The 24157-nt window shown below is 36.7% G+C and overlaps 1 protein-coding gene across 11 annotated transcripts in view; it reads left to right on the forward strand.

Moving 5' to 3' along the window:
- Window positions 1-24157, forward strand: part of ESRRG (estrogen related receptor gamma) — a 377135-nt gene that overhangs the window by 262536 nt on the left and 90442 nt on the right. For all 11 annotated transcript variants that reach the window (XM_027739489.2, XM_027739491.2, XM_039378793.1 and 8 more), the window contains one exon: window positions 526-642. In XM_027739489.2, the coding sequence (XP_027595290.1) occupies window positions 526-642 (117 nt within the window). The remainder of the gene's footprint in view (window positions 1-525; window positions 643-24157) is intronic.

The following is a 24157-nucleotide window of genomic DNA, read 5'->3' on the forward strand; positions in this document are numbered from 1 at the left end:
TACCTGCTGTAGAGGAAGTAGTAGGGTGAAACTCTGTAGTACCTGTTACAGTTGATTGTGCAGTAAAGCGTGGTAGTCCTCTTTATGTATTCTAAGCAAAGAAAGGCTAATGAAGTTGGCAAAAAAGGAAAATGAAGAGTGTTCAGACTAGGAGCTAAGCACGTGACTTGGTACAGAAAGTAAATGGCGAAATTTCTTCCTTCTACCATGAGGAATAACCTATGTGAAGGATTTTGCTAGGGACCATGTATGGAGTCAGACACAGACCCACATTAATTGTGGTTTTGTGTATATTTCTTTCATATAGATATGTCTAGATTATTAAAAAAAAAAAAAGGAAAAAACCCTCATCTTTTAACTCAGCTGTTCATTTTTACTTGCAAGGTGTTTCCTTTCTGAAGCACTGTTTGCTCTTGATATATTCCAAAATGAAACACAACAGCAATTTTATGAGTGCTTAGTATGTCCATTGTGTTGGTTAGTCAGTGCCTCTGAACACTTCTTTTCCTGTACTTTCTATTGCAGGTAACATAGAATACAGCTGCCCAGCAACGAATGAATGTGAAATCACAAAGCGCAGACGCAAGTCCTGCCAAGCCTGCCGCTTCATGAAGTGTCTAAAAGTTGGCATGCTGAAAGAAGGTAAGACTGACCAAGTCAATGTGTATCTCTCTGCAAACATATGCAACAACTGTAGGGCAATCAGGAAAGAAGAGAGACTGGTGAGTGTTCTAATCAGTTGTTGTGAAGGCAATTTTCATGTATAGTTGCTCTTTTTGATAGTCTGCTTCTCAGCTGTCGAATCATGCTTTATCCACATAGAGTCCATCACCTCCAGAGTATTTCTCATCTTATGTAGTACAGCAAAATGTACCTCAGCAGGCAATCTCCTTCAATAGGTAACTAATAGAATAATCATCAGAATTCTCAGAGATTTCTTTCCTCCATTTCTTATCCACTGTTAGTCTGCCCCAGTTCTGGCAGAAAACCAAAACACACACTGTGCCTTCTTTTCCCTGTTTTTACTCAGTCTTCACTATGTCAGGAGAAATGAAAAGGTTACTTCTCAATTAAACAAGTATAAATATTGAGTATCTGTACTGAAGTTACTGTAACTACACTGGAGCAAATAATGGCATGCAGAAGAGGAGAATCCATCTCCCTCTCTCTTTTTCCTTAATGCATATGAGAACCCCTATCCCTCACTGTAAGTATGAACTGAATGTTTTAATTCATCATTTACATTTTGAAGATATTGAATAACAGGTAAACATAAAATATTTTCAAGAAACGATGCTGTCTCACCTGGAACCTGATTCCTGTGTGTTACTGAAAGAGGCAATTCCTTAAATCGTAGTTGCCTGTTATGCACTTTTATTGCTGTTAATGTATATGCAAAAATACATTTTTATGTGCATGTATTGTATATGCTGTTACTGTAGAGCACTGTAACCACCAAGAAAGATGTCATGGACTTCTGAACTAGATAAACATTTGAAATAAAATCAATGTAATGTTCTCTAAATATTAATATCCAATGGAGAGTACTTTGTGTTAAGCAACAACTTTAAAAATAGTTCTATGCAATTTTGCTTTGTCAGTGCTTAAAACTCAGCTTTGATAGCTGGCTGATTTTTGCAAATAATTTGATGGTAATTTAAAACAGGTTTGAGTATACAGCTATCAGGGTAAAATCCAAGAACAACATAGACCAGTGGAGAGATGATGAGCAAATTAGGTCTATCACGCACCTACAGACATATTCTTATTGGATTATACTTGCTAAGAATAAACCTTGTTCTGTGCAACTGCTTTGGCAGATGCTATGATCCTGTGAGCCAAATCCTGCTGTCCTTAGTCTTACTTGAGCAAAACTCCTGTCAGATTCAATGGAGATTTTGCCTCAGTAAGAACTGCAGGATTTGACCCTCTCTTCCAGTGGTGATGGGAGAGTTCTTACTTGCCAAAATCCTCGTATAACTGACCACTAGGAGCAGTTACTTAAAAGTGAAATTAGAATGCTTAGATAAACTGTAGGAAGAAAGAGATGACTAGGTATGGCACCTTTTGAAAGGGACTGTGCTTCTTAACATCTTTTTTTAGTAAGTTAAGACCCCATATCACTAATAACCTAATATACAGATATATCGGGCAACTTGTTTGGAAACGAAACAGTGCTATCAAGAGTACATGCAGGTAAATTGATATAGTCCTTTTCTTTTAAATTTTGAGGGCACCACTGCAAATCCATTAACATATATATTGAAAAGTCTAGGCTGTGTGCAGCTTCTGGGACTGCATGAGGAAGTTAAGTGTCTCTTCTACAAATGAGTAATTATCTCAGTTACCAAAATTGTGCACACATTTACTGTGTTTCTGCATACAATTTTGTTAACTGAGATAATTTAGTTAGACAATTCAGATGTATGTTGTGAGTCAGATTTTTTCTTATGAATGTTCTTTGTCCGTGGATTCAAATTAATCCCACAAGTTTTATTAATCAGAATTTCATAAATTTTCTGCTATTAAAGTACATATCTTTTTCTGAATGTTCTACAATGACAAAATGACTAGTTGCTTTGAAAAGAAGGTTTCTTTGTTAGCCTCACTCTTGGGCACATCTTAGTTCTTCCATGCATGTTACGTGAGGTTTTTCTGTCAAAACACAGTAAGATTTCTACTTATTTTTAATTACTGAGCCTTTTAATTTAGGGGAGAATTAGTTTAGCTTTTCAGGTGTTGCTTATCTACCACCTAATAGGACAACCTACAAGAACCTATAAGTGCATTTTATTTTCTTTCCCCCTTTAGTGGCCCACTTTTACTTTTGAAACCATACATTTGTAGGCTGTACTTGTAACAAAGAGGGTTTTTTCTAGTGTTCTTGTTGGAAGTAGTTTTGGAGATGAGTGTTGTTGTTTTTACCCATGGGAAAGTCTGGAGATGACTTTTTGGCTGTCCTTTATGTACAGTATGAAGAAAGATGATATACTGGCTTCTTTCATATGTAAAGTGGTATAAATTTATTGATTAACATGGACTTAAAATAAGCTGAAATAATTCTTGCTGTATCTTAAAAATTTCTTTATGTACAGACAAGGATTTCAGTCCCATGCAGCATGTCAGAGATCATGCTGCAGTAAATCTATTCAAATGTAAACCTGTTCAATTCAATTACCAGTTTATAATAAAATTTGCTGCTGCAGCCTCCACGTTTGTCACAGCAGTCTCTACATGCTGATGGCACAGCATGCCTGGAAATTGACAGCCTAAATCTATTTACAAAAAAAATTTAGTTGCAGACCTGAAATAAAATCAAGTTTAAGCAGCTTTGAGAGGAGCATCACATTCCTTACAAGAACTGCACATCTGCCAGGGTGTATCTTCTCCAGAAATCTTACGCTGTTTGTGGGGAGTTTTCTTCTAGAAATTTGCCTTAACAAACATTTTTTTAAGTATAATCCGAAGTGAAACAATTATCACAGTTCTTCCTGTCACATTTTGGAGGACTTTATTACACTGTCATTTTGTGAATTGTATAAATGATAGAAAATCACAGAAATTTTATGATTTCTGTCATAAAAATGATAGAAATCACAGTGCCTGGAAAAAGATTCTGAATTTTAGTTTAGCTTCCGGGGCAAGGTCCAAAAACCACTTATAGCAAATGTATAGGGTGGCATCCCTTATGACATCTGCATGTTAATCATTTATTATGGCAAGATAATGGTGTTTTTATCAAATGTCCATGGTTTCTGCAAGAGACGTAGTGTTACAGTTTTGGGGCTGTATTTTGGTGTCAAATTCTGGGAGGGAATTGGATTTCTGGTCAAATGTAATACAGAGTGGAGTGGGTATTTTCGGTACATATTCTCAAGAATGTTGATAGGCCAGAGCAAGCAACACCTAGATCAAGATTCTTAACAATTTATAAGTCATGGACCAGCAGCCAGAGAAGGAATGGTAAAGTAATGCCGTATTGGGCTAAGCTGGAGTGGGATTGAGGTCCTGGCTCCTGTCTGCATCTCCTGTTGACTGTCACAAGAAAGTTAGTACAGACTGATCCAGATGAACATGTCCTTTTGGTTTAGCCCATGGATTGTTACTTGAAAACATGTCTGGGTGTATGGATGTTAATTTTGAGTACGTGTCATTCTTTATGCTGAAGCATTCAGCAGATGCTGATTAGCTTTTGAACATATGACAAATATGAGGGTGTCAAATTTTCATTTACTTTTCTAGGTAATGATTATTAGCAGCACAGCAGAATACATTTCACTCAAAGAAGAAATTTAACATTTTTCTATTTTTAATTTTGTGTGTCAGTATAATGAAAAGTTGGATTTTCAAGTATTACAGTTGGTTCTCCCAAAATACAATTTCTTTGACTGGACTTATGTTTTGATGGATTCTCTCAGATTCATGAGAACTGATGAAACAACATTAAAGATTCTTGTATAGTCCAGAGAGAAACTTTTAAAATGTATCCCTCGGGATTTCTTGAAATAATATTGCAATTGCTAAAAGAGTGCAGGGAGACAAATACAAGAATTCACCCTTTTTAAAAATGAACATTTTTATGACGTTTCATAGTTTTCAATTCTATTAGTTTATACTCAGTATTTTAAGTTTGACCTTTCAAACTCTTTAGAAGCTGGTGATTAGTTTGCTTCAGGTGGTAGAATTAAATCTGTGTTCATGAGCAAGATTGGGTGTTTTAGCTATTTCTCTTTTTATACAGCTAGTTGGATTGAGAAAAAGGGGTTGATGCTCTTCCTTTCTAAGAAGGAAATTGGGATGTAAAACTGTGCAAGATGAGATGGGAAATCATGAGTAGTTATCTGCCTTTTTACCTTTCTATTGCTAGTTGATCTGGTTAAATTCTATGTTTAATCTTCAGTTAGTACTATATGCCTTTTAATATGATCTGTGGGGCTATTTACTATCATGTGTTTGTGGTAGAAGATATTATTCCAAATTTATTATATGACAGATCTTGCTCAGAAGAGCTGCCCATGTGAAATAATTCCAATGGAGTAATTATTCCAAAATAAAATTACTTTTTGTTTCAGACATAGCATTTATATAACTATTCTTCAAGAGGTTGTTCCATATGTTTCAGTTTTCTCCACAGAGGCAAAGCCATAGCCTCAATTTTATCTGTCCCTGTAGTGTAGGAAGGTTAAATATTGCAGTTCACTAACTCAACTTTTAGACTATCTGAAATATTGTATCCTGTTTTACTTCTCACAGTTCTGTGCAACGCTAGTTCATACTTCTTACGGGACTGTTGACACCAAAACATCTCCCATGTATCTCTCATTTCTGATATCTGGATGTTTTCAGAATTTTTTACAGATTGTGTGCAGTGGCTGATCTGTGTTGCTTGTTATTTCAGAAATTCTACTTCATAAGTGGGTGATACATGGAAACAAATCTAAGTTAATATGAAAAGTAAACCATAATAAAATGGCAGAAAATTTGGGTTGCTTCGTGTAAGTATGGTTGTATTTTTCTTATGAATGGATGGCCTTTAAAAGTTATCATCAGTCACTTTGTACCCAGTTAGAATAGGCAGAGTAACAGAATTTCAGCTTAATTAGTCCAGCAATTACAAATGAGAGGCCCGATCCTCACCAAGAATTAATGGAGGCTCTTGGAGCTAGATTAGATTGGTGTTCATTTGGCAGGTGTAGCAATCTATGCTACGGGGCAATCAGCAATATACCTTTTTGTGTCTGTGAATCTTTACCATTGCTCATATGTTAGCCATCATTCAGGCTCTAAGAATGAATAGAAACTCTCACAGCTCATCATCTGGCAGTGCTGAGGTCAGTGTAACCCTTCCCATCACAGCAGTGCAGTTAGCATGTTGTACTTGCACTTATTGCTGAGTAGCCCTTAACACTTCTCATTCATTGGTTTGCTTGTTTTTTTTTTTGAAAAAGCTTTTATGCAGTCCCTCAAAGTGACCTCAGCATCCCTGGGGCAGTGCTAAGGCAGTAGTTACAATTTGCCTTGTAAAGAAATTCTGTACTTTTCAGTTTTTTCCTTCAGCAGTGAGCTGAATAAAAGCAATTACAGGCAGTTTTAAAAATGGTTGAATGTTTTAGATGGTCATGTAATGAACCAGAAGATTATCACACATTAGTTAAAACTTTTTCTTAACATGCTAAAATTGGGGTTCTCTAAAATATTTTTACTTCCCACTTTGAGAGATTTTATAATTCAAATATAAGAATACATTTTTAAAAAGAGGTGTGTGTATTTTAAAGCACAAATTACTGAGTTTATTATACAAAGATTACTATATGAACATCTTTGGCTTGTGTTAAGCAGCAGATCGGATTAAATTATCATATTGATCCTTTCTGGTTTTGACAATCTATGAAAATGAATCCTATGCAGCAAGGAGAACAGGCAGCTTGAGTTTACTCTTATGTAAAGAGATGCGTGATATGAAGAGAAGCAGATTAATGGATTCTCTCTCAAAATAATAAATAAAACTAAGCAATCTTCTTTATGACGAAAAATGTGTTATCACCTATGTTTTGAGGATAGTGAAAAAGCCTGCTTAATGGGATTCCTTCTAACAACATCTCTTTTGAAAAGACTTGTGCATAAGACATTGCCAAGGTAAATTTCTCTCACAAGTCTAATACCATTACTCTGCCAAGAAGAAAGCAGAAATTATTGTGGAAGAAGTTTTAGTTTCTGCTGCCTTCAGAAATTAGAACAAAGGAAAGGAGAAAGCATTAATGGTATTCGAAGAAAATATTTCTGTACAGGATGACAGTTAGTAGAGCAGCATTGACCTCAGTGATATTTCTTATGCTCTCTATTGTAATATTACACTTAAGGAGCTCCTCCATTAATGCGGGATATTAAACAAAGCTTCTGTGTTATAACATTAAGAGATAACACAGTGTGTCTTCTGTTGAAATCTCTTCCTAATATCAATTCTCTTCTATGTTTCAGTGTGTTATGAGGGAGTTCAGTTTCTAGCACAGGTATTTTTTGCAAGTGTTTCTTTTCTCTTCCCTTCTTCCCCCTTTCTTCCCCTCCTTTTCCCCCTTTTCTTCCTCCTTTTCATTTCTCCCTTTCCTTCTGTTTCCTCCTTCCCCCTTTTTCTTTCCCCTTTCCCCTCTGCACTCACTTTCTTTCTTTCTGTCTTTCTGTCTTTCTTTCTGTCTTTCTTGTGCTTGGTTTAATATATACTGGGATCTGGTAATTCTCCTTGGAAACAATAGAAACTAATCTCTAAATGTTGTTGGTGTTCATAAGTAGGCCTCCTTCCTCCTAACCAAAATGTGACCTGATAGCCCAGTTCACACATTAGAACTGACAGCCCAATTTGTCTGCCCTAAAACACAGCTCATGACTATCCACGCTCTGTAACTGATGAGTAAGGGCAAACTATTCAACTGCAGGTTAGTGTTTATAGTGAGCTCAAGCAACTAGCATTTCTATGCACCCATTAGAATAATACTCAAGAAAAAAACAAATATTGGAGATGTGGATGTTCTTTCAGAGTTCAGAAATCACATGAAAGCACCTACAGCTCAGACCAAGTGTTGGCATCCTGAGAAGTTTTCATGGTGCTAGTGTTGCAGTATTGTGCCACTCTGGTTTATGTTCTGTCTCTTAGTAATTTTGGGGAATAAAAGAGAGAAGTCCCAGCAATTCACTGGATTTAGTCTTAAAACAAAATTTCTCTCTTTCTAGATACTATTTTGTTTGACAGTTGTACCTTTATACAAGTACTCCATCCACTTTCATAAAATAAGATGTATGAAGTAAATGTAGAGAAAGCAGTATCATTTATATATCTGAGTCTGAGAGCTTTCTACATTTCTTGGCTTTACACAGATCTGTAAATGTGGAGGTTTTTATGTTAGCATTTGCAAATCTGAGGTCAAAGCTGTTTGCTGGCTTACTTGTCTGCAGCTTGAGTCTGCTCCCAGAGTCATCGCTGGTGAGAATCCTGGTGACAGCACTTGTTTGCAGGGTCAGGCAAGCAAAGAATGCTTTTGGTCTATAGTTACTTTCTATTTTAGTTATTGAAAATAATCTGAAAGATTTTGAATGGGATTAAATTTTACAGTATTTTTCTTAGTGCACATACCTATTACTTCCTCAGAACTGGAAGGAGTAGGTTCTGCAGATTCATGAGTCTACTTAAATTGAAATACTATTTAAAATTAATCACTTTGTACTAATATTTTCTCATCATAATCTGAGGTGGTTAACCGAATGTCCTCATTTGTCATATTTCTTCTTTTGATCCTAAAATAAGGGAGCAGTATTTTCCTAATTTACTAGCAATTATTCAATTTTTTAAAAAAGATGTTCATTGAATTTAGCCTCGTGAATATTTGCTTATGCACTGAAAGTACAGTGACAGCAATATAAGTGGTAGGGGAAGGTAGAGACAAGTCTGAAGGATGTGGGACTGTGTACCATACAGCACCTTTTCCCATGAGCTCCCAGACAAATAGCTGCCTTTCATTCCTGGTCTCTACCACCCATAAACACATACATCAATGTGGCACTGCCATTTATCGCAGAACACTTAATTCTTATACATGGGTCTTCCCCTATATTAAATAGGAGTCATTTTATAAAGAGTATCATTAATGTTGTTTGTATTCTTCACTTTTCTCTGTTTCTGCTGTGCAGATGTTTGCACATCCCCTGCTTGAGTGGAAGTCGCATCTCAGGCAGAAGGTGCGTTTAATGGTGATGCATATGTGTATCTCTGAAGTGCTATTCTGGAGCCAATCTTTCTGTATTTTACTTAGCCCTTGCTCGGGCAGCACTTGCATCTCCTCAATGAGACTCTTGCTGTGTAAGATCTTAGAAACAACAGGATGTAAGGTAGGATTATTTAGGGTGAAGTGCTGAAGTGATGCAAGTGCTAGTAATTAGAACCCACGTGACAGATGTACAGGCAGACTTTTGCTGCTTGGGATGGATTGGCACCAAAAAGCTTAGAGGTTGAAGAACTCTCTTGGCCCCTTCACTCAGTCAAAGCAATGAATGTGTTGAGAAGCACTAAAATTTCCATCTGCTGTGGTTACCTCTGACCTCATATAGTGCTATCCCTCAGATATTTCATACTTCTTAATCTCTTCTGTCCTACCAAAAAAAAAAGTTAGAATCAACATGGGGTTTGGGGCATCAGTGTAACTAAGCCACAGCTTTCTCTCTGACCAGTCATTGCCCTTTTACAAGCTGAGGTGTTTTTGCCAGTGGTGAGCCTTTGTCAGTTCTACTCTCTGAATCACTATGTGAGGCTGGAATATTATTTCATTTGCATTTTCCAGTGTGGCTTTTTTGTTTGAAAGTCAGCAGCCTGAAGTCTGAAATAAATGTGATTCAGCAAAGAATTGGTCTTTTTTCAGATTTTGACATGCTTACTAGCTATTCTGGTAATAGGGTTCATCTAACAAGCTTTTTCTTTTTTTCCTTTTTTTTTTTCTTTCCTTTTATTTTCTTTGGGTATTTATATTACAGAAAAGAGAAACTATGGTGGGAGTCTGTTGCACTCATAATAGTCACTTAATATAGTTATTAATCTTTATAAATGAAAAACATAGCTTTATTTTAAGCCTCAGTAGGCTTTTATTAGATTAATGATTCTGGAGAAAGTCAAACACAAGCTATGTTAAATGTATTCACTTACTGAATAATATCAATATTTTCCTTTCTGCTCTTTATTGTTCCAACAAAGTTAATATGTTTTTCTATTTTTCTCTTCTTAGGCATCTGTTTTAGTTCTCTGGATCACCAGGTGAAAGATCAGAAGTCAATTTGATTCATAGTTTTAGTGTAGCAGATCCAAAATCAACACTCTGTAGTAAGTGCTTGCACAGGGTCTTATTTCAGTCCACATTAAAACAGCTGATTATTCAAATACTTAATTTAGATAAATAAAACACATTCTAAAAGAAAGTCCACATTCTATAATCAGCTTAACTCCAGTCTGTGTCCTTAGTGGTAGAATTGTTGGTGTGCTATAAATGTTTTGCAGCAAAACTGCTTGACTAACGAGAGAATGTTGGTAACTTGCTGCATACTGAGCACATGCAGACTGTAGGAATCAACAAATAATACAGGACCATCATCCTTGTCTTTTGTCTCCTCTTTTCTCTCTTTTCTAGCCAAGCAGTAGTTCATACAATGCTGTTCTTGTCATTTTTAGTCAGCAATATAAAAATTATTTCACCAATGCCCTATGTCTAATAGTCCTGTGGGTGGCTGACTGAAGGCAGGCCATGTCTTTTATTCGGATCTGAATCAATCAACAGATCAGTCTGATATAATTTGTTCGTTGTAGAACCACATGTTGCTTTTCATGTCTGAAAGATTATGTTTACAATGGTCTCCAGTGTCTGCTTTTCCTATGCTCTGTCTTATTTTCATATTTTTTGTAATTCAATGAAAGCTTTAGAAACGGGCACCTTAGATTTCATTGCGTGGCCAGTCGCACGTTTCAGTGGATAACACTTGGGAAGAGGAACTTATTTGTCCTAAGTCACCAGAACTGCTGCGTTTCTGGATATAGTTTGTGGAATCAACTAAGGTACGATGACTTAAGAGATGGCATAAATACACTTTGGATCCAGATTGAGATCTGTGATTATTGGAATGTTAGGAGAAGTCTTGCTCTGAACTGATTTTTCAGTTCATAGACCACTTACTGATTTCCCTTTCAAACTTTTAATGAAAGCTCTTAAACTTCCAACTCCAAGATGGAATAGACTGCTAAATATTGAAGCAGGAAAATTAGTGTTTCCCTTTAAAAGTAGAAAGCTGTTTTAAAATACCAGTTTACATGTATTGCTTTTGTGAATTCTTGCTCAAAAATGTATTAGAAAAATTTCTGGTAAGTTATACCTCAGGTGAAGAACTGGGCTGAGAAGGGAAGCTCTAAGAGTAATGGTCTGATTATGAAGAGACTAAATAGGCTCCTTCTCTTCAACAGCCCTCAAGAGCATCACCCCAAAATACAAATCTCTAACTGTATTTCAGACAAAATAGAAGTTGGAACACCACTGAGTATGGTGTGCACAGCCATTGTCTTTGCTGATCTTTTTGGCTGATGGAGTGTGCCACATGCCCCACTGCTTGATCTTGTGTGAGATGCAAAGGAATGCAGTAATCAGAGAACAAACTCACAGAATAGCTAAGATGACATAGGATTCTTCTCTTTTCTCTTTTTATCTTCTCTCATTTTCATGATTTTCTATTCATTTTCCTCTGCCATGCCACAATTGTATTGGAAGAATGCTGATGAGAAAAGTACATGTCTTCCAGGCAGTCTTTTTCTGGCCAGGTGGGAGAGAGAATCATTAATTTCATGAGGTTCTTGTTGCCTGACTCACTGTTTCATGAATCCTACTCAGGCTGAATGACTGTATTTCCTTCTGGGCATGCTGGTATTGCTGGAGATATCCATCCTGGCAAGATGCTTCAACTCACCTCCAGTTAAAACACTTGTTATGGAAGTATTCTTAAACACAGCTGATTAATGAAGTTAGAAAAAACATTTGAATGCAGAGTATGAAGGCTTCAAGCATTGGTGTTCCTCTCTAGGGAGGTGCGTGCGATCAGAAAGCATTCTGAATGCTAGCAATCCATCTCATTTTGTTCCCATTTGTTTTCTCTAATTTCCAGCCTTTTTTAATGCTGGTTAGCTGAAATAAGCCCTCTTTCCCTCCTCTCCGCCATTCCCTCCCCCTTTATGGAATAGCCCATGACACGTGCCTGTAAAGTGGCTTCTTGGGAATTTGCAAGTCTTTGAATGTGTTATCTGATTAAAGGGATGTATGTGTCTTTAATTCTCGTCTGCAGTTTCACCTTTGACCCCATCTGTTAAAGTGGAGAGGAGTTGAGAGTCAGCAAAGTCCCAGATTCAACCCAGATAACCTGCACTGTGCACATTTGAATGCTTTAACTCTTTGATTGCCCCTGAAAACTGCATACTTAATTGACACATTTTATTGGAGAATGTGGTGGGTCCAATGTGAGACAGGTGAATTGTTTATTTTGTTGATATGGTTAAGGTAGGATAATTTAGTCCTGGTTTCACCTTTTCTATTAAAGAACAAGTGAACATATAGTTGCATGACAAACAGATATAATGTCTTGGTGTGCGTGTAATTTCATTTTTTTTTTTAATAGGCCAGTTTCTTGCTTACGGAGTAGGAGTGGAAGTTCAAACCCCACTTCTATTATACATACTTCCTTTTGGAACAGGAAGCTGAATTACATGATTGGAAATGACGTTGCAGTTTTGAATGGGATTTATAGATAACCCTGACAGTAAAAATCTTTTCGTTGAAAGATTGAAGTAGATGACGCGTCATTTACATTATATTTTGCTAATATTGTGCTTTTTCTGCAGAACAACGTGATTGTGGCATTTTCTGTGCTTTAGAGATACATAGCATATAGTGATTAGAATATCCCAGTGCATTTGGATTTGTAGGTATTTTCATTTTTCCTCCAGTCATTTTCTTTCCTAGCCTTTAGACAGTCTTAATAAACTGAAGAGTTTTTCAATACCCCAGATTTATCCCTGTTCTCTGAAAGCTAGAGCCAAATTCTTCCCCCACTTACATCTGTTCAACTCTGGTGGTTTCACTTATGCTACGTGGCTGTAACAATGCAGAATTTGTCCTAATCTGCCCTTTCTTTTTCAGTGGAGAATATGCACATGCAAAGTGTACATGAACACACTTGAACTGCAAATAGAGAATATGTATGTATTTTGTGTGTATGTGTGTACACAAATAGATAAATGGCACAGAGATAGGTTCGATAGTATATCTAGTGTACATAATATTGTAAATGGTATCTTGCTGTGCTGGAATCTAGGCAATATGAGTTCAGTACTAAAGTGTTCAAGTTGCACCTGAGCTGGCTGGAGCCTGCCAGCCTCTGCAAGCCCACTGAGAGCATCTGTCTCGCCACCACCTTGCTCACGCTGTGTCCTCTGCAGGCTCTCCGATTCTTCCGACTATGAGCATAAATCATCCACCTGTCAGGAGCTCTAGCTGCCTGGATTATGCAATGCCTGCCTTCATTTGGAGATGGTGTGAGCAGAAGATTGCGGCAAATGGTTTGCATTCATTTTAATGCTGTTCCCGCATCTCTTTAGCTTTAATGAGGGTTCAGGGTGGTGACGACTCCCTGAGACAATGAAAGTCCTAGAGACCCAAGCTTGCTTTGTACATTTGTATGGCCTAGTTTAGATTTTTTTATTTGCTTTCTTTTCCTCTCCCTTTCTTTCTTTCTCCCCCACCCCCCCAAAGAAATGAATGGCTTGAAAATTGAGGCAGAGAACTGGTACTGCACAAAGCCAGCTGTCCAGAGCTCTGCTTTTTGGCCTTGTAATACTTCCCTCCAGCTGAGCAATGAAGAATTTAAAAATCAGTCATGTTTAATGTTGATTGTCCATTTTTGCTGTCTAAAGCTGCATAATGCCTAGTTTCTTTCACTTAAATGTAAAAATCCTACCTTTGCATTTTATTCAGTTACAGGTATATTGGATTACATGATCAAGTGTGGCATACCATGTTATATATTCAAAATCTAAGATACAGCACCACTGTATTAAGGTCTCTTCATACAAAAAAAAACCCAAAAAACCTGACTTCCAGTAAAATTGTCTTTTTTCAGCTTGTTACACCTGAATTAATCCAATTCCACATTCACTCATAATTTTAATTATGAATTATGGGCAGAATAAATATAAGTATTTATTAATCTGTGTAAACAGAAAGAAAAAGAAGGTTATGAGACAAAAGCAGAGAAAATTCTTTCAAAGGCAAATGTTGAAGATGGTGAATAGGTGGAGATAAGTTGCACCTTCACACCTGTTGTAACTGTCTGTCCATAACCTCAAACAAATCCCACCATATTCTTGCAGGTACAGCCTTCAGACTGTAGCCTTACATGATTGTCAACCTCATGTTCTTACTGGCCTGAAAAACACTAGGCAGTACTAACAGCAAAATACTTAATTTTAACACTCTTCAGTAGTTAGCAGGGGAAATCCACGTTTGATATCCTAACATTACAAGTTCATTATTTTTCACAAATATTTGAGGAAACAGACTTGTTTAATATTTTGAAACACATTTGGCTTGTGCAACATCATTTTTCTGCAGTGAATTTGTCATGAGCTTGCGAACAATGTTATCAGAGAGTATTTATTTTAAGTTATAGAGAAGTCCAGTGATGTAGGCAGTAATATCCCCATTTTACTGTATTTAACCTAAGACAGAACAGGAGTTGCTTGGTAAAAATCACATGTAGTGTTAGAGGCACAGCTAGAAGTGGAAATTCTGCTCTGAGGTTAATGTGTCATTCAGCCTGGAACTTCAAAATCCAACCCTGTCCACCCCATTTTCACCCAATGACTGAAAGAGAGAAAGGTTTATTGCTTGTTGGTTTAGGATTTTACATTTCTCTTTTTAACAGTTCCCTTTATATGTGGACTCCTCAATCAGCTACTGATGAAAAGAATCCTAAAAGGCGAAGTAAAATTAAGGCCAGCTTTTGTCAATGGGGAAAATAAAGGGCTCTATTTCAGTTCACCTCTGTATTTCCTGTTGATATTAATAGAAGATGCTTACACACATGGAGAGGAATTTTTGTTGCCAAAACAATTTAAATTTTTCTCTTGGTGAAAATTTCCCCAGCTGATGAGTACCACCGGTGGCAGCCTAACATGGAATATGCAGTGTGTGGAATGTGCGTTCTTGAATTGTAACAGTACTTGGGAGCTCTGTCTGTGTCTACATTCTCCCCTCTTGATCTGAAAGCTAGAGAATTTTGTACAACCTGGTCATGCTTAACTAGGACCACACAGAGCAAGGGAGATTTTTTTAATAAGCTGTTTGGGAAAGAGCGAAGACCTTAACAAATGAAATGTGTAGACTTTGAGATCTTTACTGTGAGCCTCATTTGCTTCTGGTAGCAAGCTAACCTCCAGTGCCATTCCCTCCCCCCTCCAGTTTTAATTTGATGGAAGGCCAGCAGTACTGCAGTTTTATGCAAAGTCTCCAGTGAACTCAAAAAAGATTATTATTTCTCACTTTGTCTTTACCTATAACTTTAAAATGTTATGCGTCAGAACGCAGGATTATCTGAAGACACAAATGCAACACAACACTGACAAAATCAGATGAAAAATCTCACTCTTTTAGCTATGAAGAAATTAGATTTATCATCAGAAAAACATTCTCTTTTCATTTTCTGAAAGGTGCTTTTTGACAGACCCTTTGCAGTGGACGTCATGCTCACAAAACATGCTGTCACAGGGCTATTTGAATATGGTGACAGGCTCATTATCATGTTGAAGACAACTGACAACACTGCAGACTAGAAATGGACAGGCTTGCCAATCAGCTGTTGAAAGGATTGCAGTTGAAATAGAGGTTTTTTTTGTTCTGAGAACAGTAGTACAAATTGACTACATTAATTCTTTTTATTATAGTTGCATACACTGTAGTTAAGGGTCCGTCACTGTTTCCATTATAAATCCCTGTTTTCAAGGGTTTATTAGTAGACCATAAAAAATGGTTCCTGTTGAAATTTTGCATTAAAAATATATATTACCCCAACAGAACAAAATTTCTGTGGTAACTGTGTGGAGGAGGGAGGGCAGAGAAGAGGGATTGACTGATTTTTAGCTGAAAATTGCATAAAGCTGAATGCATTATTATTTTTATAGCACCTTAGATGTCCAAGAGTTTTATAGACAGGTTTGTGCCTCAGGAGTTTACAGTTTCAGGATACAGTGCTGCCAACACTTATTATGGGATGGGGATTTTCCTGGTAATTTCATTGGAATTAGTGAAACACCAAACCTTATCTATGGCAGTAGGTATTAGCAGATTCAGGTTGAGTAGTCAAACATCTTGAAAAGATTTTTTTGTCTTTTCTTCTACCTTAAAAATAGCGAGGTTAGAGTTTTTTTGTTTTAATATTAACCTGGAAGTTAAACCTGATAACTTGAGATTCAGGGAATTTTGCATATGTAATGATAATCCAATTTGAAATGATTCTACCAATATACTCTAGGTATGTGAAGTGAGGAGATCAGTGGAATTTATCTGCTTTAATCCAAAGTGGCGGTCCTGGGATATCCTACTCCTTGTTTAACTGTGGAATTTCCCAGGTACTGGAGTTCATGCTGCTGTAGTTTTTGTAGTGCCCTTAAAATTTCTGTAGCCATCTACAGTGGCATACTCCTGTGCAAACACAGGAATGTCTGTGTTTTGGCAGGTCTGAACAGCTTACTAGTTATCTTCTGTTTAACTCAGGAACCAGAGATGTTCCTCTGAGTCCCCTGAGAGCTTGATCTGGCAGGCACACCGTTCTCAGAGCACACTGTCACACCTCAACAGACTGATTCGAAACACGGCGTCCGCAGTTGCTTTCTTCTGTAACGTACTTGGTGATCCCACTGCTGTGCCTCAGCAACCTCAGGCAGGCTGTCCGGGATGTGGAAAGGGAAAGATGATGTTTCTGCACCCAGGATGATTCCTCTTTTTTTTGTCCCCAACCTTGCCATAACAGAGTCATGTTTTCTAAGAGGAGATATCCAAGTTTGCTGGAGAAAAGGCACAATGGCCTACCTTCCTGCAGAAATGGGAATAGGAGGCCAAGAATCTGGAATGGAGCAAGGCATTTCCAGGAAGCCTGGAAGTATAAGTCTGAAAGTTAGTTAAATTGAATGTATAAACTAGGTGTAGGTGGCACCAATATGTGTATGTTGGCTCATTTATATTCTGCCCTGAGATGCCTAACTTGCCCCATGCTTTGTACAGGGAGCCTGGATCTCCATTCAGGTTCCAGCTCTATTTGGTGGGTTAGATGGAAGAAGCTCGGCATTGTGGTACATAGGAGGTATATATCTTTGGGGTTAAGTATAAAGTGAGATATTGAAATAGAAAAAGACCACATGTAGACCCCTCAGTTATTAAATTCATTTATCACACAGTATGAATCTTTAATACATTCACTAAATACTCTGTGTGAGGCTGATCCAGAAAGAAGACACAGTTTTGCATAGTGTATTTTGCTGAAAGCTTACAAGGAAAAATAATTTTACCTTGTGGTTCCGTGGCTTCAAACATTTGCAGGCTTAATTGATGCTCATTTGATTACTTGATTTCAAAGCACAATCAATTACCTTAATGCATATCACTGTTCTCACAACTACGGTGATTGCAAAATTGTGAACATAAAAATGGAAGTCACTTCTGAAAATTAGGTCCTATTTGCAAAGTCAGAACTCTGACACTCTCATGAGTTACAACAGTACAGAACAGAGGAGTATAATGTCATATTGCCTGAGCTATTATAATATATCAGGTCAATTGTATGCATACTAAAAATCTTTGCAATATTTACTGCTTCTCTGTTGATGTCAGTCATCTGTTTCTAGGAGGAAACTTATTGAAGATCTATCAACTAATGCAGGATGTTGAACCGAAAAAGTGGTGTTTAGTTGCAAATTACTAAGGAAGAATTTTGTCTTTCCATGAAATTACGGCTCCATTGAAGTTTTAGCAGCCAAACTGCTGTTGATCTGGGGGCAGATGGGAATGAGTAATTCTAGTGGTTAAATCGGACGATTGGAATCAAGACCAATTTCCATTCCAGAACAAGTCACTTCTACTTAGTATGCCCCCAGCAAAAATATAATAGATACAATAATATGGAGCTATCTCACCTGCATGTTGTGAGGCTTATTGAATTAATATTTATGGAACACTTCAAGATTCTTTGATAGAAAATGCTATATAGCTGCATACTATTACAATAAAGTCCTGAAAAGCAAATCAATCTGGAGTTAGTCTTATCTCATCCAGTTATAACTAACTACTGGAGCTGTCTATCATGATACAGAGAAAAAAACCAACAAGCTAGAAATGAACAATAAGTATTAAAAAAACCCCACAATTACTTGGAAAACTTTGGGCTTAATATTTCAATTGACTTTTAGTTTTTGTGGTGATGAACCCTCTTTTAATACATTGCCCTCTAGATTCTTAGTCGAAATGAAACATAACATAGTAACTTTTTTGTGGTTTGGGAGAGTAAATTAATATTTCCTTCTTATGCTTTTCATAAATTGCTTCACAGAGCACCTAGTCTACCAGACACATACATAGCATTATCTTTGAATCATTGGTTCTGATGATTCTAGGTTTGAACAAGTATTATTAATTCATTGATATAGGGGTTTTTCTTGGCTAAGTATTTTGTATTTGCTTTTTAAAAGAAAACAAGTATTTTTACCATTAAAAGCTGCATTGATTTGAAGTGAGCTACCCATAAGGATGGAATAATTACTTAATTTTTCTTCTCTTCAGTCAAACTCTCATTACCTTAAACATCTCTCTGAAAAGTTAGCAGAAGTCCTGAACTACAGTCTTTAAAGACAGTATTATAAACAACACTGCACTGAAAAAACCTACCCCAACTGTATCTGTACTGAAGAGATGTTGGTTGAATAAAATTATTCATATCATGCAAACAAAGCAGCTTATCAAGTGTGTAACTTCATTTTGCCTATCATCAAGTGCAGGAAGAAAACTCTGAAATCTAGGCTATGAAGCCTGGAGGATATTGATGTTTTAGTAAAACAACACAGGCATGGAATATTCTTTTTCCCCAGGACTGACCTAGTAAATTGTGCAAGCACCAGGAGAAATTTTGCCACCTGTCCCTTATAATCAAGGCTTGTCCCTTACTTAGTCTCATTTCAGTGATATAATTAAATGACACCATTTTCCCATTTATGTTTCATGAACACGCTGCCAGAATCCTATAGTCTTATCCAGGTACCCAGGACTGTGACTTAATTTGTTTCATCTAAAGCCAAAAAAATAATCATTTGAACATGGTCCCTTGTCCTAATAGCTAACCCAGCATGGTGTATTAGAATACTATTGTTGCAGCATTCATTGCAAAAATCAATAATCCACTAGATGGAGCAGAATAGAAATGTAAAAACTGAGTTAAGTCTGGTATTTTAAGAAACAGAATTAAGTATCAAAGTGGGAGAACTCAGACAAAACAGCAGAAAAATGCAACAGTAGTATTTTTGCAGTGTGTAGTTCTAGCAAATCAGCCAGCTTTATGGTCATTCATGGATTAACATTGCAATCCTCCTTTGAGGTTCTCTGTTTTTCTGTAAGTGATAAAATGAGGATTAATCTCTACTCTAGAAAAGGTGATGATGAGAAAATTTGGAGAACGAAGATCTATCTAGGAAAAAGAATGTTTTTCCTTTCCTAAATCAAAGATGATTTTTTTCATTGGAGAAACAAGAATAAGACAATCAGAGAAAGTAATCATAAGATTAGGAATCAGGTAGATGAAAAAAAGAAAAGTAAGTTCATCATCATCCCCATATTCACTTCATTTGTTTTGAATCTATTGAACTTTTAAAATAGCACTTGAAAGCCCATTAGCTATTGGAAAACAGCAGGATGAGCATTTCTAACCACACTAGCACGTCCACCCGCCTCCCTCCATATGGTTATCAATATGAGTCTTGTTAGGAAAGACAAAAATGTACCTAGAATCATGGAAAATTCAGCCTTGCATGCAGATAATGTTCTATAAAAATATGTAAAAAATCAGTCAGGTTTTTTTCTTTTATGATTTGGAATTGGTGAATATTGTGAAATGTGGGTAACAGTCCTTGGGTTTTTGTAAAAAGTTTCTGCAACATTCTGAAGTCATGATCCGTACACAGAATAAATTGTTAGTGTTAACATATCTTGCTACATTTTTTAATTAGTGACTTTTTTTATTCCTCTCTATCCATCTATAGCAAAGTCAAATTGCAAACTTTACTGAAACCTTCAGGTTGCATGCTGAAAAGAAAAAGAGATGCAAACTCCAGTTTTAGACTCAATGTGTCTTTGTTTAGAAGAAAAAGGGAGAAGTGAAGCAAAAAGGATGAGTCTAATTGATTGTCTTCTGAATAAACAAGTCTAAACCAATAAGGTATTTAAACTTGTGCACTATATCAAAAGTCCAAGCACTGCATGGGTATTTGCATATAATTAGGATTTTCGTTCAGGTGTTTGATCAGCTGAGTCTCCCTTAAATTTTAAGCTGTTTGAAATTAGTTTTGCCAGCAGCAGACATCTATGTATAGTGGTTATTTTCCAGGAGTTGTTACTCATTATTTCCTGGGTAAACTGAATTATTATGAACATGTAGATTTTGGGTGTGAAATCACAACCTTTTTTATATAAATGATCCTTCCATTAATACCCCCTTCTGCAGAAACATGATGTTGATGACAGTTGTGTTAGCAAGTAGCTTGATGAAGATGGCAGACTGGGCTCCAGTAGTGCACTTCAGGCAGTTTCTACTGCAGCTGTACATTAGACATGACTTAAAGCCTGCTTATTCTGTTTGAGGCCTCCTGTGAAAAGGGGTGGCCATATGCCGATATGAAGTGATCGTTTGATGGGAACACATATGGGAAAGATGCTTAGTGCTGAAGTTACATGTCTTGCAAACACAAGGAAAGTTATAGTCAGTATTTCATGGAAACAGCTATCAAATTTGGCTTGCTGACATCTTTAAATGGGCTTCTGTGTTGTCTAAGCAAGGCTTTGAACCCTGGTCTCCAGAGATGAAAGCCTCGGGCATTAACCATTGCAATATCTCACCCTCAGCTTTGTGTTTAATAAAATACTTTAGATAGATGCAGGTGAACTTTATTTGCTTAATATTGATTGTTTTGCCTTCTTTGAAAGAAGAATTGTAGGAATTTTGATAAAGGAATTTAAAAGTTGTCCGTTCCCATAGTATCTTCTGAATATTTCTGTGTATCTGAATTATAACAGATAGGCTTCCCACAGAATAAATGTGGAAATTATATTTTCTTTTTTTCTTTTTTTTTCTTCTGAATAGGAACTTGTAACAACTAAAAGCTTCCCATTCTCATCTCTAGCTGACCCCCAGTGTTTTGGTGTATTGTGGCAGTGCTGTCTAAAGTTTTTTCTTTCACTATAAAGGATACTTAAATCAAATTCTTATAAAGTATTCATGCTAATTCCCATTCTGTGCTACTGCACAACATCACTGTAAATTATCTGCTGGATTTCTCCCCATGCTTATTGTCTTTTTTCCATATATGATTGATTTGTGAAATATCTTGAGATTTGCTGTTGCTACATGTGCTTTGTGAAAATAATAGTCCGAATTTCTTACATTACGAGATGTCTATTCTCTTTCCTCTTCTCCTCCTCCCTTTCCTCTTGCAACACAAGTATTAGTTTTGTCCATCACCAGATGATTTTGTTCTTTATTTCTGCCAAGTGTTCACATACACATTTACTTTAAATCAATACAATATGTATAGGATGAGTATCACTTTTCTCTAAAATACCAGTTTTGGTCAGAATGGCTGATAATAATCAATTTTTCTTAAAAGTGTAAAGCTATTCTGCTTCAGTTGGTTTGAACCAATTCATCATCATGAGCCCATGGATTACAGTCCACAAAGGTCTTTGTGTAATACAGTCTTTAGTTAATGCTTCTCTCTTTCTTGTTCCCTATGTTGGCCAGACACCAAGAACCTTCTGAGGTCATGCTGGGACAGGATCTCCAAATGAGCCAGGAGCTGTGAAGGAGAATTGTTGAAGTGCTTTTTTAAAAAAAAAGTGTCATCTTGGTGCACACTGGTTGGCGCACAGTCTATAAGTAATATATCTCTCTTCAACTACCGTTTTCTCTTATTCTTCATTTTACAAGAATTAGTGCACCAACCTGAACTCTTTTCTTTAAAATATTCGTCTTTCCCTTCTCCCAAGGACATCTGTGTTAGGACACTGTTATTCAGAAACTGTGAATGCCCATGGTCTGGTCTCATGTTACTGAAGTACAGAAGATGTCCATGCTCAGCATGTCTGAGGCAAAGTAATTTCAATCTCAGTTTTATCCTTTCTATGTCCAGCAGTTTTGATGCACACAGAGGGTTAAGGTCCACAAGTGGCAAGTTCTGCTGGGTTTTAGTGGGGACAGGATGAAGAAGATCATTGGCTGTAACAGGCTTGGGCCCTAAGTAAAGCACTGGTTTTGTGAGTGTGGAAAGGTTGTAAAGCCCTCTCAGCTCTCTTTTCCTCTGTGTTGGGCACAAAGAAAAGATTTTGTCTGTATTGAGGGAAGATTAGAGAGAGTTCTTTGTCTAAAGAATAAGAGGGCAATAACCAGTTAGTCACTTCTATGCTATTAGTGTGAAGTGTTTATTGCTGAACCGTGGTGTTTTACCCATTGTCTACTGCGTGATAAAGTAGGTTGCAGATGGCTTTGTCACACCCAGGCTTGGGAAAGGGCAAATGAATCTCGGTGAAATGAATTTGTGTCTTCTCCTCAGTTTGCAGAACAAAGTTGTGAATTGAGTCATAACTGATGATGTAGGGCAGATTCAGCTCTTTGCAAGTGTTCATCTGCTGCAGTATGTAAAGGACAGCATGGAAGCTTAAGCACATAATTCTACACCAGTAGTAGTGGCAGAGTATTCACTGGAGTACAGAAAAGACTCAATGTGGCATCCTTTGTTGACAAGTGCTCACAAAATAACTTTTGTTGAAGTTACCAAGATAGGAAGATGAAGGGGGCTCATTGGCCTTGCAGAGAGCATCAGGAATGAACAAAGCAGTGACAGCCAATTAAAAAAAAAAAACAAACTGTGTGTTAAGCAATTTTAATTTATAGGAGTACAGACTTTGAATTTGTTTAGGAGGTTTCCATGCAACTAGTTAGAGAAATGTTTCCTAAACATTTCTGTTCAGTTCACAGGGGAGGTGTATTTTTTTAAGGAGTTCAAAATTTTGTGAAAGTACAGTTTTAACCAATAGTTAAAAAATACCTATAAAACCAAAGAGGAAGAGCGTTAAAAAGAGGAAAAGAAAGCACTTGAAAAGATGGTGAGACTGAATGTTCTGATGGGATGTCCTAAGAAAGCGGAAAATGCCTTATTTGGAAAAACATTTTGTAAAGCTATGCCATCACACCCTGAGTTCTGCAATACTGTTTTGTGGGTTTATGTGTGTGGTTGCATGTGTTTTATTAGCTCTGCATTACTTGAAAGTCTTGCTCGGGATTACCTTTTTGGAAGAGAGAAGTTAGTTTTAAATTGCAAAACTAATAGACCCCATTGAAGAAGTAAATCTTAAATAGAAGCCAACTTGCTCTCAAAGGGATATTCTGTGGTAAAAGAGAAGTGTTCAAAAGAAGCATTTCCAGGTAAATATTTGTTTGCATATTACTGGTTATGTGCAAGTGATGAAAGAGGAATTAAAAATCAAATATGTGTGGCAAATAAGCTACCCTGTGCAACATGGTTGAGGGTCCTGTGCTGTTTTGCAGAACTAAGTCTCCATGAGTGTATCTAAAGATGTTAAACTTTTTGTAAGCATGAGTACTTCAGCTATTCTATTGTCCATGTATACTGATAAAGAAAACCCCGAGGCTTGATTTCACTGTTTAATTTTACTCTCACATTAAATGCAAACTCAGTTTACTATACTACATGTTATATAATGGGCTAAATAGAAAGAGAACAGTACTAGGTAATCTTTTTTTAAAATTATTGTTCTAATACCGTGACTTGTCTATCAAATGTTAATGGCTATTGTGTCTTGTACAACAACAACCATATACTTGAATTATTTTGTGATGCAATACATATGTACATTAATTTTTGCACCATATTTTAACAATATGAATTTTAGTATTAAAATCACAATAGTTAATTATCAATGCTATTAACCAACAGTATTGATTTGCTATGCAAATTTAGTTATAAATTAGCTCAATACATAATTCATCAAACACTTGCTAAAATCTTGAGACTTCTGTGACTAGATCTGATAGATGAGAAATTTTCCCACATTTTTCTTTTGATTAATTTTAGTTGTTATGTAATTTTGTTCAAGTATGGGTAGTGACACTTTCACACAGAGCTGTCTTTGTATTTTTGTTTTGTTTGTTTTTATTGAGTTTAGCAAGTGAAAGCATAGGCTACCCCACCAACGTGAGAACTGGAAATGAAATAGGTGTGTCTCTATTCATTCCACAGCCAGAAGGAATGAGCAGTAATCTA

Source organism: Pipra filicauda, unplaced genomic scaffold (genome assembly GCF_003945595.2).
Source record: "Pipra filicauda isolate LSUMZ 115617 unplaced genomic scaffold, ASM394559v2 scaffold147_size4022426_pilon, whole genome shotgun sequence".
Lineage (NCBI taxonomy): Eukaryota > Metazoa > Chordata > Aves > Passeriformes > Pipridae > Pipra > Pipra filicauda.